The 18605-nt window shown below is 37.8% G+C and overlaps 1 protein-coding gene across 1 annotated transcript in view; it reads right to left on the bottom strand.

The window, feature by feature from the left end:
- The window catches only part of NLK (nemo like kinase), a 147263-nt gene that overhangs the window by 16904 nt on the left and 111754 nt on the right, over positions 1–18605 (bottom strand). The window contains exons 4-6 of the mRNA XM_081218992.1: positions 6495–6601; positions 4906–4991; positions 333–542 (exon numbers count right to left, since the gene is read on the bottom strand). Coding sequence (XP_081075118.1) covers positions 333–542; positions 4906–4991; positions 6495–6601 — 403 coding nt within the window. The remainder of the gene's footprint in view (positions 1–332; positions 543–4905; positions 4992–6494; positions 6602–18605) is intronic.

Below are 18605 nucleotides of genomic sequence, written 5' to 3'. Positions count from 1 at the left end.
TACATTTTCATGTCAGATCCATTCAGTTAGAAAGAACAGAGGCCCTCTAACCACTGAAGATTACACCTGTGCAAACTGTTACATCGGAGTCTGCTGCCATGCATCAATGCGTGTAATAAAGTCAACATTCCCTCTAATAGGCTCGTAAGTTGCAAAATCAGTATCTCTGTAATCTTCAACTTCATAACTTTCTGAATTTTAAGTGAACTTGAATTTGTTAAAAGCAATTTAGACAGTACAATGAATAAGCCCAAGACATGTGTGCAAGATGGCTTTTCCTTTAAATCTGTAACAGAATTGAAAAGCTCCTAAAGCCTAAAGTGAAATCATACCTGCTGAATGGGACTCTGTGCCTGAAACAGTATTCTTCGTCCTAGTAGTTCTGCAAAGATACATCCGACAGACCAGATGTCAATAGCATTGCTGTAATGACGGCTGCCCATCAGGATTTCCGGAGCCCGATAATACTGAGTAACAACTTCCTGAGTCATGTGACGGGATTCATCTAATTCTTCCACTCTGGCCAATCCAAAATCACAAATCTAAATAGAAAAGATTATCAAAATAGTGTCAAACAAATATATTTACAAGTGAAAAGGTAAAACAAAATAACAAAAAACTAAAATCTTGATAGACCTCTGAACTTTGCAAAGTTTTCAATGATATAGGCAGAGTATATTTGTGTCAATATAATTTGATCTTATTTGGATGAAAGGGAAGAAAAGTCTCAAGCTTCCATATTTCTATATAAAATGATGTATTATAAAGATATGCTTTTCACTTTTCATCTGTTTTCAACTGTAACTAACTAAACAAACAAAAAGCAGCTGAATGCATACTTCTAGGTTTAATGAACAAATCAAGCTAATTTATTTTCAAGGCTGGCTTATGGAGGAAGAAATTACAAGGAAAATCTTAAAGACCTCCTGAGCTAACTATGTTCACTATCTTTTGTTTGTTTGTTTGTTTTTGGCCATACCACATGGCTTGCAGGATCTTGGCTCCCCTGACCAGAGGTGGAACCTGGGGCCCCGGCAGTGAAAGCACCAAGTCCTAACCACTAGACTGGAGGAAATTCCCATATGTTCACTATCTCAATGGAATATATATAGTAAAATTTCTTTAAAGCTATGGGTTTCAAATGGAGTCCTGCTGAATCCAGGTCTGAGGAGGTACTTCAGGAGTTCTGTAAACATTTTACCTAAACTTCACATGTATCTATTTAAAATACACACTCAAATGTGTGAATATGTCAAAATGTAGCACACTGTAGAATACCAATGCTAACAGGTTCCTTCATTTCTTCACACCATAAACATTTAATTAATTGAGTGCCTGTTATATTTTAGACAGTATGCTAGAACTTGGAGACATAATGGTAAATGAGAAAGACTGGTTAATTTACATGCAGACCTAGGAATAAATCTTTTCTTGCTCTTTCTGTTTAAGTGAAAAGTATTTGGAGGTTGCAAGGTGAGCTGTCAGTAAATAGCAGCAGTGCCACCACCAGCAACTTCTGCTTATTTTCAGGAATTAAGATTTTCTTGATACTGGGCAACCAAAACAAAAACTGGGAGCACTGAGGATGAGATAAGAGAGGAATGACCATCTAAGTTCCAGTGTTCTCACTGATGAACTCTGAGTCAGTATTATAAGGGACAAAATAACACTTTTTATCTGTCTTCTAAGTTGAGGTCCCAGCATAATATTTCATTTGAAAAAAGGGTCTGGAGGCTTAAAAAAACTTGAAAACCACTGCTTTAAAGAAAACAAATTTTACCCCTAATTTTTGGTAATCCTCTCTTTTTATCTTGAATTGTGCTATATCTGGTCACATCAAATGAATTCATGTTTGTAGGTGGGGATGAAAAAGTATAAAGCCAACATCTTTAAAACTTAAAAATAAAAGTAAATTTCCAGACCACACAGAAAAAACTATACCAAAAAGGAAAAAAGGCATATGTTGTTTATCAAATCCTCCCAAAGGCCAGTGTTCAAATAACACATAATCTTTAAACGCTCTATTACTTGGCAAAAAAATTTTAGGATATCTTTTAAAACAAAATAAAACTAAAGGAAAGGACTGAAATCCACTTTACTTTTCTTGTATTTATACTAAAAAGAAAAAAAAAAACAACCAACCACCTACCCAGCAGAAAATGTTTTCTCTTATAAAACAGATCTGGAATCATTTTTGGCAATTTATCTGGAAGACAGGCTAAATTCAAAGTAAGAAGCTTATATGGTCAGATAACCAAAAAGATATTCGATTTCCAGCAAAATTATCCGTTTTGTGCCTAATAGTAAACAAAATATATTCACAATCTGATAGGACGTTAATTTTTAAAAAATGTTTTATCATAATTATTTTCTATGCATTTTTACGTTTGAGAAGAGAGAATTACCATCAACAGACTGGCACTCTACTCTGGTTTTTAAAAGTAGGCTGCTAAGACAAGTTAAAGAAACAGAGCAAAATTTCAATTTGTTCTGATCTGTATGTTGTTTATTCATAAATGACATTTTCTTTTAGTTATTCATGTAGCCAGAGGTTACAACACCATAACGATTTGGAAAATGGACTGCAAGCAGTTAATGGCATCAAGCATGACAGATTCTACACAAATGCTTTGTGAAGTTCTCCAACCAGAAACTGAAATAAGAAGAAACTGGCTTAAATCGTCATAAAGTGATTTGGTATGAATAGGACAAAGGATTCCTGACTATAAGGTTTTTTTGTTAAGGACCAGGATTTATTTATTTATTTATTTTTAAAGTCTTTATTTATTTATTTATTTTTGGCTGTGTTGGGTCTTCATTGCTGTGCACGGGCTTTCTCTAGCTGCGGAGAGCGGGGGCTACTCTTCATTGCAGTGCGCAGGCTTCTCATTGTGGTGGCTTCTCTTGTTGTGGAGCACGGGCTCTAGGCGCACGGGCTTCAGTAGTTGCAGCGTGCAGGCTCAGTAGTTGTGGCTCGCGGGCTCTAGAGCACAGGCTCAATAGTTGTGGTACACGGGCTTAGTTGCTCCACGGCATGTGGGATCTTCCTGGACCAGGGCTCGAACCTGTGTCCCCTGCATTGGCAGGCAGATTCTTAACCACTGTGCCACCAGGGAAGTCCCTGACTATAATGTTCTTAATGTTTTTTTTTTTTTAAGAATTAAAATAGGTTATGGGGATAGGTTACAGCTCTTTTTATTTTTTTTTATCTTTATTTTAAAATATTTATTTATTTGGCTGCGCCGGGTCTTAGTTGCCACACGCGGGATCAAGTTCCCTGATCAGGGATTGAACCCGGGCCCCCTGCACTGGGGGCGTGGAGTCTTAACCACTGGACCACTAGGGAAGTCGCTACAGCTCTTTTGAAAAAGTGAAAAGGTGGCAGGGGAATGAACTCAATGACCTATAGAAGGAATATTTACTTTAGTGGTTTTTGGGACAATTAATTTTCTGTGGAAACAAAAGAATGAACTACAATATTAGTTGTTTTCAGGGAAGATATGAAAAATAGGTGTTTTAAATCTTCCTAGAGTTAAAACAGGAACAGACTTCTTCAAGGATAGAGTGAAGGGAAATTTTTTATTCAAAAGCAGTATAACACATCAGCTTTTGAAGAAAATTGGCCCACAGTTTAAAGAAGGCATTTAAGATAAAACTGAAATTCATTTATATACTTAGTTTTAAGGTTTAGTTTAACTGCCAACAAGCTAAGTACTAATGACAGTCTTGATTATGTTTAAAATAAGACAACATTTATAAACAGTTCTTTTCTTTTTCAAATATATCAGTTGAAATGTTAAGAATATTTACTGTGGGGCTTCCCTGGTGGCGCAGTGGTTGAGAGTCCGCCTGCCGATGCAGGGGACACGGGTTTGTGCCCCGGTCCGGGAAGTTCCCACATGCCGCGGAGCGGCTGGGCCCGTGAGCCATGGCCGCTGAGCCTGCGCGTCCGGAGCCTGTGCTCCGCAACGGGAGTGGCCACAACAGTGAGAGGACCATGTACCGCAGAAAAAAAAAAAAGAATATTTACTGTGGACTGAAGCACCATATAATACTTTAGCCACTCATAAAATAACAGGAGTTTTAATTTGCTTACACAGAGATGACTCAGCTCTAGGAAGGCCCTTATCTCTAATTTCTATGATAGGGAAAAATATGGTGGGCCCCTCACTATTTAGGAGTTCTGCTAATACACATCTCTATTAGGGGTAGGGTGTATGTACACATGTGGATTTTGCTATTCGTGAGCCACTCTAACAAAAGACAATGGGGTGGGGATGGTACTGGGGTAAGAATAAAAAACTGAAATTGACACCTTGAGATTTGCGGGCCGCTAAACATAATAAATCCTGTAATCAATACCCCTTCAGAGGGATAACTGAGAATTGGTTACTGTATACCGTGGAAATACATTTGAACCTTTCCTGGCTTAGTATTTTCAGTTTTAAATGTTTCTATTTCCCTACTTTGCTGCCTCAGTCAAACAGCATATAAAAATGTTAGCTGTGCAAAAACATAGACAGTCTTCTTAAAAGCCACACTTGATTCTTACGTAAGTAGAAGCTTACTGGTCTTCCAATCTTTCTTCTGATATACACTTCCTTTATAATGGAACAATCTGAAAAGAAATCACCTTCTCTATTCTTATTTCTAGTCACACTGAAATTCCAATTCCAATGTTTCCAAAACATGTGCAAAATATCACAAAGAAACCATGAGTCAAGACTACAAATTAGTTACTATGTCCATGACTAGTGAGTGATATTGCTAGAGAACACTGGGTTCTTTAAATTTTGGTAAAGTGATGAAAATAAATTTAACCATTTCTTTCACAAAAACATGTTCTTTAAACATGCCTTGACGTTCCAATTTTTTCTTACATGTTTAAATAAACTGAAAAGCTACCTTTAGAACACAGTTGCTGTTCACAAGGAGATTCCCTGGCTTAATGTCTCGATGTAAAATGCCAGCTGAATGGAGATATTTCAAACCTGAAACAATAAACAGATTTAACTGAAGATACTTAATTCCTTTTACTCAACCAATGATTTGGGGAAAACCACAGAAACAAGAGTACAGGATTTTAAATTGTTCTCTAAATAACTGCATAATGAACATTATTAAAAGCTTGACTTAGTCCTACCTCAAAAAACTATAGTTTTGCTACAGTAAAATAAAATGTCATCAAAGGTTTGCACAGTCTAGAGATAATGTCTATAATTCGAAAGATTATTGAGGTTTAAGTATATAGACAGGCATTCCAAGCACTGGAGTTAAGGCTGACCAGACCAATAGCCTTGAATTGTTCACAAGTGTGGCTACTGGAGCTCTGCTATTGATACTCTCAACCTGTGATTGTGAGCTGCTCCCACAAAATAGTTCCCATTGACCAGCAGGGAGCCTTTCCCAGGACAGATCTTCACTGATGAGACAAAATTCAGAAACTTGCCCAGGTTTGTTGGTAGTATTCTCCACCACTAAGAATCAAGAGGGTAATTAATTACTTTAAAAATATTTTTGACATCTTGAAAGACTGTAGGCTTTAGCACTGCTAAAGATCACAGCTTCAAGGCTGAGCCTTCTGAATAAAATATAGCAAATCCCATTTTTTTTTTTACAAGTGTGAAAAAAAGATCCAATATCCAATATCTCCCCTCTACCCCCACCCCACCCCCATCTCCAAATATCAACAAATCTATAGAAGGGGAACTTTCTAGCTTTAACACTGTGTATGTGCTTTAATTCTTTTGGCAGATGCTTGTCAATTTTTATAAAGAATGTCTTAATTCTTTGAATCCCGTGGGAGAAAAAAAGTACTTTACTAGGTAAGAAAACTGTTTCAGCTTTAAACAACTCTCCATTTGTAATGGCAAAATTCTGAGGGACACACCTGATGGCCAGAGGACGCTCCAACAATGTCAGCCCATATCACTTTTCTGTCAAGTCAGTGCTCTTTAATGAGCCAGCCTACAGAATTAGTTAGCTGGCTGTTTCTATCAGTCTCCTCCATGCTTGAAGAGTCATTTTGCTTTTCTAGAGTTGAACTCAGGCATGCCTGCCAACACTCAGGCCAGGCCCACCTACTGCTGGCTTGAAGAATGTATGTTATCCATAGGGAACACAGTTCCTTTTCAATTTAGTCATCTGATGCCAGCCACACACTCCTACTAAAGGCTGTTTAGTGGAAACTCTGTGACAAAGCATTCTTGTTTGACAAACCATCTTGCTTATTTACCTCTCTATATTAACCCCCTCGATTACCTAATGAATTAGATAGGGCCTTCTCTTCCACCACTGAAAATAAGAACCACTTGGCTACCCTTAAAAGCCTCTTATTAAACGTCAAGTACAGAAATTATTAAATATACCTTGGTCAAAAGAAAGAAGTTGTTAGGGAAGAAGTAAGCCTTGGAAGGTCAGATTAGTTCAAATAAAAAGCAAAACATTTCATTTATACAGTGACACTACCTTTTTCTTCATAAAGAAAATCTTACCTCGCAAAATCTGATAAAGAAAAACTTTGACATGATCTGAGCTGAGTGGTTGAGGAGAGACGATAATTTTATGTAGGTCACTCTGCATCAATTCTGTGACAACATATCTTGAGGTTTCAAGTTAAGGAGAGTTCCGAGAATTCAGCCCCCAATCCCTGCAAAGTAGGTACCAGGTCTAAATAACTTCTGCTCTTAAGGCTGGAAAAAGCTTAGGGAAAAAAAGCTTCTAGACAGCATTGAAGAGGTGACAATTCCAGCCCTCACAAGATAAAACACTGCCAAAACTCAAGAATTTTAAAAAGTTAGCAGAGGTAAACAACCAAGTGACTTCACTATAATTAGCATTATAAAAGAGAAAACCAAGGGTAAATATTTTCAACGACAGCTGGGCCAGGAAGAGTGTGAAGACCAGTCTGAGGGTCTATTCAGACGTGTTACTGGAGTGTCCTTTGAACCCCAAGAGAGGGTTGCTGGTCTCACCCTAGGCCACCATGGCACCAATGGAACAGATGACAACCTACCTATCAACTGTGGCTTAAGTTACTCTATAAAGCATGGTACTCCTAAAAATACGCAAAATGGTTAGTTCAAGTCCAAATCTCTCTACAATCTTCACAACTGAATTCTTTTATTATTTAACTTTTTATACATTTACACTTCCCTTACTAAATTTTAAGCTTCCCATGCTTTGCACTCTGTTATACCCTCAGGGTTTTGCTCAATCAACATAAGGCAGATGATCAAAGGCTGGGGCGCAGAGAGCAATGGAGATGGGAATTCAGGACTCTTGTGAAGACATCACCTTTTGCTTCATCTAGAAAAGGAAAGATTCATGTCTTACTCTGCCTGCAGTTAAGAACTCCTTAAAAGTCTGGGTGAGCTTTATGATTTAAATAATATAAGTTTCCTTAAGACAAGGGGAGACGGCCTTTGACTTTAGGAGGCTCCTACCAGGATTCAAATTCTTTTGACACCTTGTAAAAGTCAGTTTCACATTCTGAGCAAAACAGTAAGGCTTCCCTGGCCCTGTGCACCTGAAAGCAGGGAAAGGCAAGACAAAAAATGTCAGTTGTTTTGCTTTCTTACATAGTTCCTCAGATCCTAAAATTTTTCTTCCAGAACGATATTATGGAGGCTGTAGTCTTAGGGTGCTTACCATTAGTTGTAAATGAACGAAGAGGCCCTGGGGCTCTTGTTTTAGCATTTACATGCTTGTTTTAAGGGTAAATGCTGGGCTTATAAAAGTAAAGACGAGAAGGAATCTGCCTTCAAAACTTAAATTTTCAAAAAGTGATGTTAGGCTTTGTATCTTACCCTTATGAGCTTTAAAAAGTCTCTTGTAGTAAGTGATTATTATTTGGGGAGAAGGATTTAAAAACACTTCTAATTTAATGTTTTAGCAAAAACAGGTAGGAAAAGGGACAACTTGGGAGTAAGGAGAATAACTGATAACACTCGACACACCATAGTTGGAAACGCCCTCCTCCTTGAGACATTTTCTTCAACTGGCTAGCAGGACACCCAACTGTTGACTTTCCTTCTCCCTCTCTGGTTCTTTCTTCTCAGTCCTCCTTTGTCGGTGCTCTTTCCCAAGCACTTAATGTTGAAATGCCCCAGGGCTTAGTCCTCTTCTCTCTTTTTTTTGGTCATGCAGCATGGCTTTTGGGATCTTAGTTCCCCAACCAGGGACTGAACCTGGGCCCTTGGCAGTGAAAGCACAGAGTTCTAACTACTGGACTGCCACGGAAGTCCCTGGTCCTCTTCTCTTTCGATACTCACTCTCTAGGGTAATGGGATCCAGTCCCATGACTGACTGACTTTCTTTCTTTATTTTTCTTTCTTTCTTTCTTTCTTATTTATTTATTTATTTATTTTTTATTTATTTATCTATCTATCTATCTATCTATTTATTTTTTGCGGTATGCCGGCTTCTCACTGTTGCGGCCTCTCCCACTGCGGAGCACAGGCTCCGCGGCCACGGCTCATGGGCCCAGCCGCTCCGCGGCATGTGGGATCTTCCCAGACCGGGGCACGAACCCACATCCCCTGCATCGGCAGGCATATTCTCAACCACTGCGCCACCAGGGAAGCCCCCATGACTTTAAATAACATCCATGCTGATGACTCCCAACTTGGTACCTCTAGTTAATCTTCTTTCCTTAAGTCCAGCCTTGTCTATCAAACTGTCTACTCATCATCTCCACGAGATGTCTAATTGACAGCTCAAACTAACATGTCCAAGATGTATTCTCTATCTTTCCCCCACCACACACTTTCTAGGTGCAGGCTTTCCCACAGCAAACCTATTTTTCCAGCAGGTTGGTCACACCACAAACCACAGACCTTGGAGTCAACCTTGATCCCTCTCTCACTCTGTCTCCAATCCTATTGGTTCTTTCAAAACTTAGCCACAGAATTAGACCACTTCTTATCATGTCCACTATTACCAGCCTGGCCCAAGACCCCTAGATTTCTAAAACAAAGTAGCCAGAATACATTTCTCACTGTTATATTTTATCTGTATATTGAGTCACTTTATTATATAGAAAATGCAATTTTAAGGTATTTATACTCTTAGCTTTAACTTTTATGTTAGGTTTTATTAACCAGGCTCTTTCCAAAGAAATTAGTGAGGAAATGGGATTTGGCATGTACAATTCTTAATAGTTAAAAAATCTTTTTCTTATAAAAATTTCCTAACACACAGAAAACTTGGAAGAATTAAACAGTGATCACCATATATATGCCTACCACGTAGATTTACACTTAACGTTTTGTCATATTTGCTTCAGTGCACATTTATCCATGGCCCTTTCCATTCACCAATTCATCTTATTTTTTAGATGCACTTCACATAATCATGCTTTAGAACGAAAGCCAGATTATGTCACTTTCCTGCAAAACCTTCCCATTTCATATAGAGGAAAAGTCAAAGTCCTTAAAATGTCCTTGCAGGGCCATAAATGATCTGGCTTTCCTCCTTCTCTAACCTCCTGTCACTTTCCTCTTTGCTGTTCTCTGAAAATGCTAGACACACACTAACCTTAGGCCTTTCCTTCTTCTCTGCCTGGACTGTGCTTCCCCAGACATCTACTTGGCTAACTCTTTCACCTCCTTTGTATCTTTGCTTCAATTTTATCTTTCGATTGAGGCCAACTCTGACTACTCTAATAATGTGTCCTGCACTCCTCGTCCAATTGCTACCCTCTCGCACAGCCCTACTTTTTCTTTTTTCCTTTAGTACTTATCCTACATAATTTACTTATTACATCTATTGTTTGTCTCTCCAATCCTTCTCCATGAGGGCAAGGGTTTTTTCTCTGTATTGTTCACAAGTCTATCCAAAAGTCTCAGAAGAAACAATGCCTACATATAGTAAGTCCCCTGTAAATATCTGTTGAATGAATGAATATATATTGAGCACCTACTAGGTATTAGCCACTCCATTAAGTATTTTAAATATATCATCTCATCTAATTTCCATGGCAATCCTACAAGATAGGTAGTGGTATCCCCAATTACAGATGAGAAAATTGAGGCTAACAGAAGGCAAGTAACCTGCCTAAGGTTACATAATAGTGAAACTGACTATGTTTAAATTGTTTCAATGGACCTACACAATTTAGGATTTTACCTTCTTTTCTTTTGAGTTATATTTTTAAAAACTCTAATAAAATATACTAAATGTTGAGTGTTCTTTATAGAAGAATTTCAGCTAATAAATACAGAAGTAATGATACATTAGGGGAAAAAAAAATCACTGTTTTGCAACCTCTATGACACCATGGATCTAAGGTACCAATTATCAATGGTTGCTAAAACCACTTGAAAGGAATGAGACCCACATCAACTCAATCCACCACTCAATCTTAGCAGCACTTATTGTGGGACGAGATATTATGTCCCTGTGATATACACACCACTGCCTAGAAAATATTCATATCTTAAAAAACAATATAATCAATCTTCTAGTTATAATTATCAGTTTACTAGAAATATGGGAAATAAAAAGACATCATGAGGAAGCAATCAGCTAAACATACAATGTGGATCATTCTCCAGGAAAAATACCTCCAAAAAATCAATGAGAAAGAAAGAAAGAAAGGGAGGGAGGGAGAAAGAAAGAGAGAGAGAAAGGAAGGCAGGAAGGAAGGAAGGAAGAGAGAAAGAGAAAGAGAAAGAGAAAGAAAGGAAGGGGGGCGTTGTGAGGGGAAGGGAAGGGAGGAATGTTTGGGATAAAAAGTCTCAAGAAATATAATAACCAAATGCAATGTATATTTGTTTAGATCCTGATTCAAACAAACCTGATTAAAAAAAGAGACCTTTGAGGCAATCAGGGAATTAGCTAATTTTATTAGGTTATGATGGTTATGTTTTTAAGGCCCTTACCAGTTAGAAATGCATATTTAAGTATTTTTAGGTAAAATAATGTGATAGTTGGGATCTACTTTAAAATAATACAGCTCTCCTTTCCCTCTCCTCTCAATAAAAAGGAAACGAGACTGGCAAAATGATTAGTAATTGCTGAAGCTGGGTATTGTGTATATGATAGATATTATACTATTGTCTCTCCTGTGTATTTAAAAAATTTTTCCAAAATAGTTAAAAAAAAAAATTCATCACAGAACTAGGGAAATACAAAGAAGCCAAAGAGTATAAAAACTACATAGAATCCTACCTCTTTGAATTAACCTATAATATCTTCATGTAAAAGCTGTGTATGCATACCTATATGTATACTTAAAACTGGGATTATAGTATACACATGGCTTTGCTGCCTGTTTTCTTGCAGAATTTTTATTACTGTAGAGGGTTCTAATGTATGGATATATTTATAATTCATTTAACCAATCTGTCATTGTTGAATATCCAAGTTATTTCTAATTTTTAAAACTATTTTTAAATAACCAGGAGATGAATATCCCACATATATAGCTTTATGTGAATCTGATTATTTCCTAGTGATATATTCCTTGTAGTGGAATTATCGTGACAAAGTAGATCATATTATACACACACACACACACACACACACACACACACACATATATTTTTTAACTTAAAATATCTGTGAATATCTTTCCATGGTATACAATTCTTTTATATCATTTAAAGTGCTTAAATAGGGACTTCCCTGGTGGCGCAGTGGTTAAGAATCTGCCTGCCAATGCAGGGGACACAGGTTCGAGCCCTGGTCCGGGAAGATCCCACATGCCACGGAGCAACTAAGCCTGTGCGCCACAACTACTGAGCCTGTGCTCTAGAGCCCGCGAGCCCCAACTACTGAAGCCCGCGCTCCGCAACAAGAGAAGCCACCGCAATGAGAAGCCCGCGCACCGCAAGGAAGAGTAGCCCCCGCTCGCTGCAACTAGAGAAAGCCTGTACGCAGTAATGAAGACCCAACGCAGCCCCCCCCCAAAAAAAAAGTGCTTAAATAGTATTCCAATTTATGTAATGTCATGACTTAAGCAATCTCCTATCAATTGGCCTTTAGGTTATTACTGTTTTGACTGTAATGTAGCTTTGTGTGTGTGTGGGGGGGGCGGCGGCAGCACAGAGCTTTAATTTTGTTTCACGAAGGATCCTCAATTATGATCCTCTTGGGTTAATCCATTTCTCTAGAGAAGAGCCCTCCAAACTTTTGTCTTGGAGGGCACAGGCCAGGTTGCCAGTGTTCTGTATAAGTGGGGGATGGGGTCAAAGACACCACAGCTCCACTCATGCTGTCTCCATATAAAGCATTATATGGTCTCCTGCGGAATAGGAGACGATCTGAACATTTGAACATCTTACTACTTCTTACACAGGCTTGCAACCAATTCTGTGTTTAGGCCTACCTGCATCCCTACTTTCTGAGATACCTGATGCCTCCAAACCCTGAGCTGCTCTGATGTTCTGAGCAAGAACTTGTTTCTGGGTTCTCATTACTGCCAGCAGAGGTTTCTGCCTCTTCTAGTTTGAGTTCCTAACCCTTTACTGACATTTTAGGGGGGGCTGCAGGAAGAATTGGCAGTAAAGATCTGTGTTCTATCAACTGTGTCTTCAGATTGAAAACTGTTTACATGTTTATTGGCCATATATATGTGTGAGTATGAGAGGGGGAAAAAGAGAGGAAGAGTGAGAGAGAGACTTGTTTCTTTTCTTTACTCAATTTTCTACTGGGGTGATAATTTATTTGTAAAAGTGCTTTACATATTAAGGATATTAACCCTCTTGTATATACTAAAAATTTTTCCCACTAGGAAATCTTAATCATAGGATAGAGGCAGGAAAAAACTTCTATTTGCACCATTAAGCCTTAATCAGAAGTGCTAATATTCCTGAGTTGGTTCCAGAAATCTCAAGGGATGAAAACAAAGGAACATTACACAGGAAAAAAACCAAGACAGAACAACAGAAAACCAGAAAAACTTCACAACTGCTATCCCTGTATTAAGTACTATCAACTTGCAGTTTTACTCAGGGAAAAAAAATTCATAATGAGAGTACTCATCTGTATGGGATATCAGCCATGTCTTCTGAGTTTATTGACAATTTTTTCTTCCTGACAGGATTGAAAAGTTCTTGCATGGAAGTGAAGAGCAGGTTATATTATATTCTATTCTGCCTCACATATCTATAAAATAGGCAGCCAAGTTGCGATTCCAGAATCTTTACTGTTACTGGTGACAGTTGGTATGCATGCAAACAGCAGAGAGAAAACATCTTAATTTTCAAGTTATCAGGTTGAATTCTCAGTGCTGGCACCTGAAAAATCTTGCTTTGACTTATAAAAGGAACAAATTGATACAAAAGCCAAAAACAGAGAATAAGTATGAAATAATGTCATATGCTTTCTTCTAACAGTGACTACATTTTCAAAGAAAAGGGAAAAGCAAAACACTGTCTGGTTGGAATGGGTACTGTTCTAATCAGATATTTTATAAATAATTACTAATTTCAGAAAAAATTCTTACATTTCACTTAGCATTACGAAACCTATATTTCCAGATCAGGGTGTTGTTCACATCCTAGACCTGTTGGATTTGAACTGACAATGTTGGACCATTTTGACCAACAAAAATAGTAATTTCACATTGTTCAACCTAACACAGAGCAAAGTATTACCAGATATCAAAAAAACCCTGAAAAACAAGGCATTCAAAATGAATGATTTCAAATGGTAAGTCAATTCTTCTATACTAAGAGCCCATACATATGTGCACAGTTTCTTACAAAATATAAACCAGCAGGTATTCCCTCTGCTAAATGCAAATAACTACATTACTATGTTACTGTCCTCAGGATCTGTGAATTAAAAAAACCTTTCATTCAATCTCCTGTTACAATATTTAAGAAAGAAGAGTTTAGAAGAGTGTTACTTTCATATCTCTGCTTCTTGAGAAGATGACATGCTTGGTTAAAAAAAAAATGAGGGTAGGTTAATAAACTCTTAATTTAACCAGAAAGTCCAGGGCAAAACCACATACAGCCCTGTCTACCTTGACCATTTTGTTTACCTTTGTGCAGAGATGCTTTCCCCTCCTCTAATATCTTTTAAACATAAAAGTCTGATAAAATTTAAATGTATGATTTTTACAAAGTGATTAAAACAGCCACTCTGCAGAGAGTAAGTTCTGTCAAGCTTTAGTTTAGCAAAGTATATTCTTCAGGGTTGAAATGAATATTTTTCACCTCACGAATAAAGCATTTTTTTCTTCACAGAAAACAAGCCAACGACCAGGCCAACCTTAAAAAATTTTATTTCTCTGGAAAACACAATTCCTGAATTTGGACATTTAACAATATAGCTGCAGAAATTTAGAAGCAACACACACCACTTCATGATAAGGTTTCTGCTTTGCTCTAGCAGAAATCCTCTGAAGTCTCAATCCCTAGCATAATGTCTCCCAGATGTCTCAACTAGTTGCCATGCCAACTAAAGCAGCTTAAATTAAATGAGGGCCTGAAAAGGCACCTGCATCACTCCAGGTCTGTTGCGCATTAAATAAAGCTCTCTTGACAGGGACTCAGAGGTGCCATTAACTTGAACAGCAGCTATCTGATTATTGTTTCTGAGTAATTTAATGAGGGTCTCCAAACAAGAAGAAGAACAGGGTGCGCTTTCCCTCTCCCGGTCCTTCTAAATGGGACAGCCTCTCCGACAGCCGGTGCACCCACTAGGTCAATGACTTTGCTGTGGCCTTTTAAGTTAGCATTGGGTAAAGGTAAAACACAGGACCAAAGTTAGGACTTTCAGGAGAATATCAGCAGATTAACCATTTTCCCTTATTAAAACTCATCATTAAAAATATGGTTGTAAAAAACACACTGTGCATGGTATGCCAACCTCAGAGCGATCTGAACAGCGCTGCTATAAAATAAATCGCTGCTGATTGCAGCAATTAGTTAAGTAGCTCCATGAAATATGGATTTCAAAATGTACTGATTTGCTTCAGAAAAACGAATGATGCAAATTAACAATTACAACCGCAAGGGTGGGGGCGGGGGGGATGGCAGCTCTTGATGCCTCAGGTGCCCAAGAGACACAAACGTTTCTGTGTTGTTTTAAAGAGTTAATTGTGTATGGTTTTTTGTTTTGGTAATACTGACATTTCAGAAGCTTCTTTATATGTAACAGGGTAGAAAATAGTCCCTTTGCTGCTTTCTCAATTATTAGTCGATGGGGAATATCACTTAAGAGAAACACAAACTTCAGCTAGAGAGGTTATGTGATCTACCCAAGGTCACATTCAGTCCCGACTCCTAGTCTAGCGCGCTCTCTACCCCACCAAGCTGCTTCCCATAGCAGCTTGCCTACTATTCCCACTTCTTAACCAAATGTCACCACAACATGCAGATTACTTTGAAATAAAGAATAGCTGAATTACTTTTAATTATGTGCTATGAGGAGAAGAAAAGGAAGCTAACTTTCTGTTGAAGCTACTTATGTGCCACTTTATATGTCATCTCATTTAATCCTCACCAACAATACCTAATTTGTAACTATTTCTACTAAGATATGAGCACATCGAGGCTGGGACAGGTTAAGCTGCTGACACAGAGCTCGGATTCAAACCCAGATTGTCATGAGTTCTAAGACTGACCCTTTCCATGAAATTCTGGCTCACTCTGTTTACTATCAAGAGAGAAAATGAAATCTGTAAGACTGACATTATTTGCATGTTGCAAAAACCAGGTTCCAAGCAAAAATCAGAAAATCAGTACTGCATTACATGATGTGGCTTTCAGAATCCCTCCCTTGCCATGTGTCTTCAAATGGGAAGTCACTCTCTTCGTTCTTCAACAAATATTCTCAACAGCAGCACGTGCCAGACACTGTTCTAGACACTGGAAATTTGATGGTCTATAAGAATGTCACTGCTGTCACTGAGTTCATAGCCCACCAAGGGAGATGGACAATTAAACAAGCAATTACAACAGATTCACTCAAAGATCACAACAGTGTTATTATGGCTGTTAATCTCATAAAGCCCCTTAGGCACTGCTTTGGGATTGAATACGCCAGATTTGCCATCACACAGCCAACAGGAGTAAGAGGAACAAAGTAGCACAACCAAGAAATATTCTTCTAAAAAGATAAATCTCTAAATTATTAGAATTGCTGAATTCCAATAACTAGAGATTTAAACCTTTAGTTAAATATGTGAGAAACCATCAAGATTTCTTCAGCTCCTACTGAACTTCTAATTAGATGCACATTCTAATTGGCAGTTTGCCTTTATCTATAAAAACACATACATACTTTCCTTAGGTTTCCTAAAATGGTTCACCTTAAGACTTTTTTTAAAACACATGAGAAATAACAAAAATAAAAGCAACTAACACTTATTGAGCTTTCTCTATGTGCCAGGCACTTTCTAAGCACTTCCTACGAATTATCTCTATGAGTTCTCACAGCACAAGTGGTAGGTTATTCTGGAGACTACTTGTTCTCTTTTTGAGTTTTAGTCTTTCCTTTTGGAAGGAACTGAATCCGAAGATGCCTGAAGTAACTGCCCAAATCCACACAAGTACTCTTATTAATTTCTTCTAGGATCTGTAGTCTTAGTTCTGTTACTAGTAGGCCACAACCTCAAATAAGAAGCAATCCCACAGTTTGCTGAAGGATGATCTCAGTTTGGTGAAGAATATTTTTGAGCCTACTATGTGCCACTTTTAACATAGGTCACCGCATTTAATCCTCATAACAACCTGGAACTACTCCCATGCAACAAATCTAGGCTGGGGGTGAAGGAATGTCAGGTGGACAGGCTAAATAATGATACTCCTTTGGCCAGCAACTGAAAAATAATACAAAGTTTCAAAAACAAAATCATAGAGGCAAGTTTTTCTACCTTATACTTTCTTTGCCTCTGTCTCTTTCTACCTCCTGAGTTACTTCCTTCAAGTCTTATTCTTTTCACCCTTTTTTCTTTTTTTCTTTTTAATTTATTTTTGGCCACTCTGTGTGGCATGTGGGATCTTAATTTCCCGACCAGGGGTCAAACCCACGCCCCCTGCATTGGAAGGGTGGAGTCTTAACCACTGGACTGCCAGGGAAGTCTTCTTCCACCCTTCTTAGTCAAATCACAAAGCTAAAATTGACAATTCAATAAACATTTTTCTGTACCTATGAATCATGTATGCTTACTTGCATAGCTTCATATTCCCTATTTTTTTTTAACGGATAAGGAGAATTTTAAAAATTCACGTGCGCGCACGTCTGTGTACATATAAAGAAGTCCCAGCTAACTTTTTGTGTGTGGTGGGGTAGAGGGTTGGGCTAGTAGTCCTTGACAAGAAAATGGGAAAAAAAGAAAAAAAAACTGAACTAGAAAAATCTCTGAACAAGAGATTGCTGGAAATATAGGACAGGCTTTGGTGGGAGATCTAAATTGAAAATATAAGTTTGTGTATTATATTACATTAGATATGGTAAGAAATAAACAAGTCTCTACTAAATGAAATCTGCCACAGATGGGGTGTTAATTTTGCTTTTGATTACAATCTTTTTTTTCTTGCACAAAGTTTTAATTTTTTTATTAAAATTTTTTCCCATTCTTTCCTTCTTTTATTAAAAAAAAATCTGGATTTTGAAATTATGGAAGCATGTCATTTATAACCATGAGTTATAAATTCAACCTTACTGATATGATGTTCTTTAGAATAATGCACATCAGTGTCAAGAGCTGAGTTGTTAGTGCATAGAGCCTAAATATAATATGCAGGACACCCTGCTAGACTCCCACAGGGGTTGCTGAGGAATAAAATGTGTTCATGGAGAACAGAGGTTGAAGCAGGAAAAAGCAAAAATAAGAAATCTTCTGAGGATCAATCAAAGAAATGAGGTAGGAATGTATTAGAGATACCAGAAAGGCAGAGAAAAGGGAGGAGTGTTTAGGATTAAAAACAGTTTTGTACAATTTTCTTTGATGCAAGAAAGGATTATGGGCAAGATGACTAGGGAACTAATGTAGATGGATAGAGCCTGGCAGTCAACTACCCCTCAATGGTAAGCCTCCCCTGACCTCTTGCTCCAATTAAAACAAATCTGTACTACAATCAATATTTGTTTAACCCACCTTTATGATGCTGCATCTATTTTAGGAAGTCATTTAAGAATGCATGATAATCAGCCTCATGCCAGAAAGCCTGACTACTCCAACTGTCAAGTAATTCTGCAGAAAAAGCTATATCATCACCACAGAAACAAATGCTGACATCAAATTCTGACCTTCAATTATGAGTAAGATGGTTGAGTCCTTTTCTGTTTTTAGGAGTCATGATTACTCAGGCAGTCTCAGAGGCTGCAGGACTGGTGCCAACAGCATCTTTGTTTAACCACCATCATTCGCATCAATAAATACTGACTAGGTACCAAGTGGGTGTACAGGGCATGCTAACTCAATGACAAAACAGAGAAAAAAGATGGATGAATGCAAGGCAACATTCAAGAGATTAGAAGAAGCCTGAGATTGATGTGTAAAAATCAGGTAGAGAAAACAAGAAGGAAGCAAAAAGATTTTAATGTACACAGCCACAGAAGCTTGATCAAAAAAAAAAAAATAGCTGATATTTATTGAGAGTTTTCTATGTGTCAGACTTCCAGCTTAAACTTAATTTGCCTCA

Source organism: Mesoplodon bidens (genome assembly GCF_964165515.1).
Source record: "Mesoplodon bidens genome assembly, chromosome: 19".
Lineage (NCBI taxonomy): Eukaryota > Metazoa > Chordata > Mammalia > Artiodactyla > Ziphiidae > Mesoplodon > Mesoplodon bidens.
Note: the sequence above shows the minus strand (reverse complement) of the source record. Positions and strands in the feature narration are given on the sequence as shown.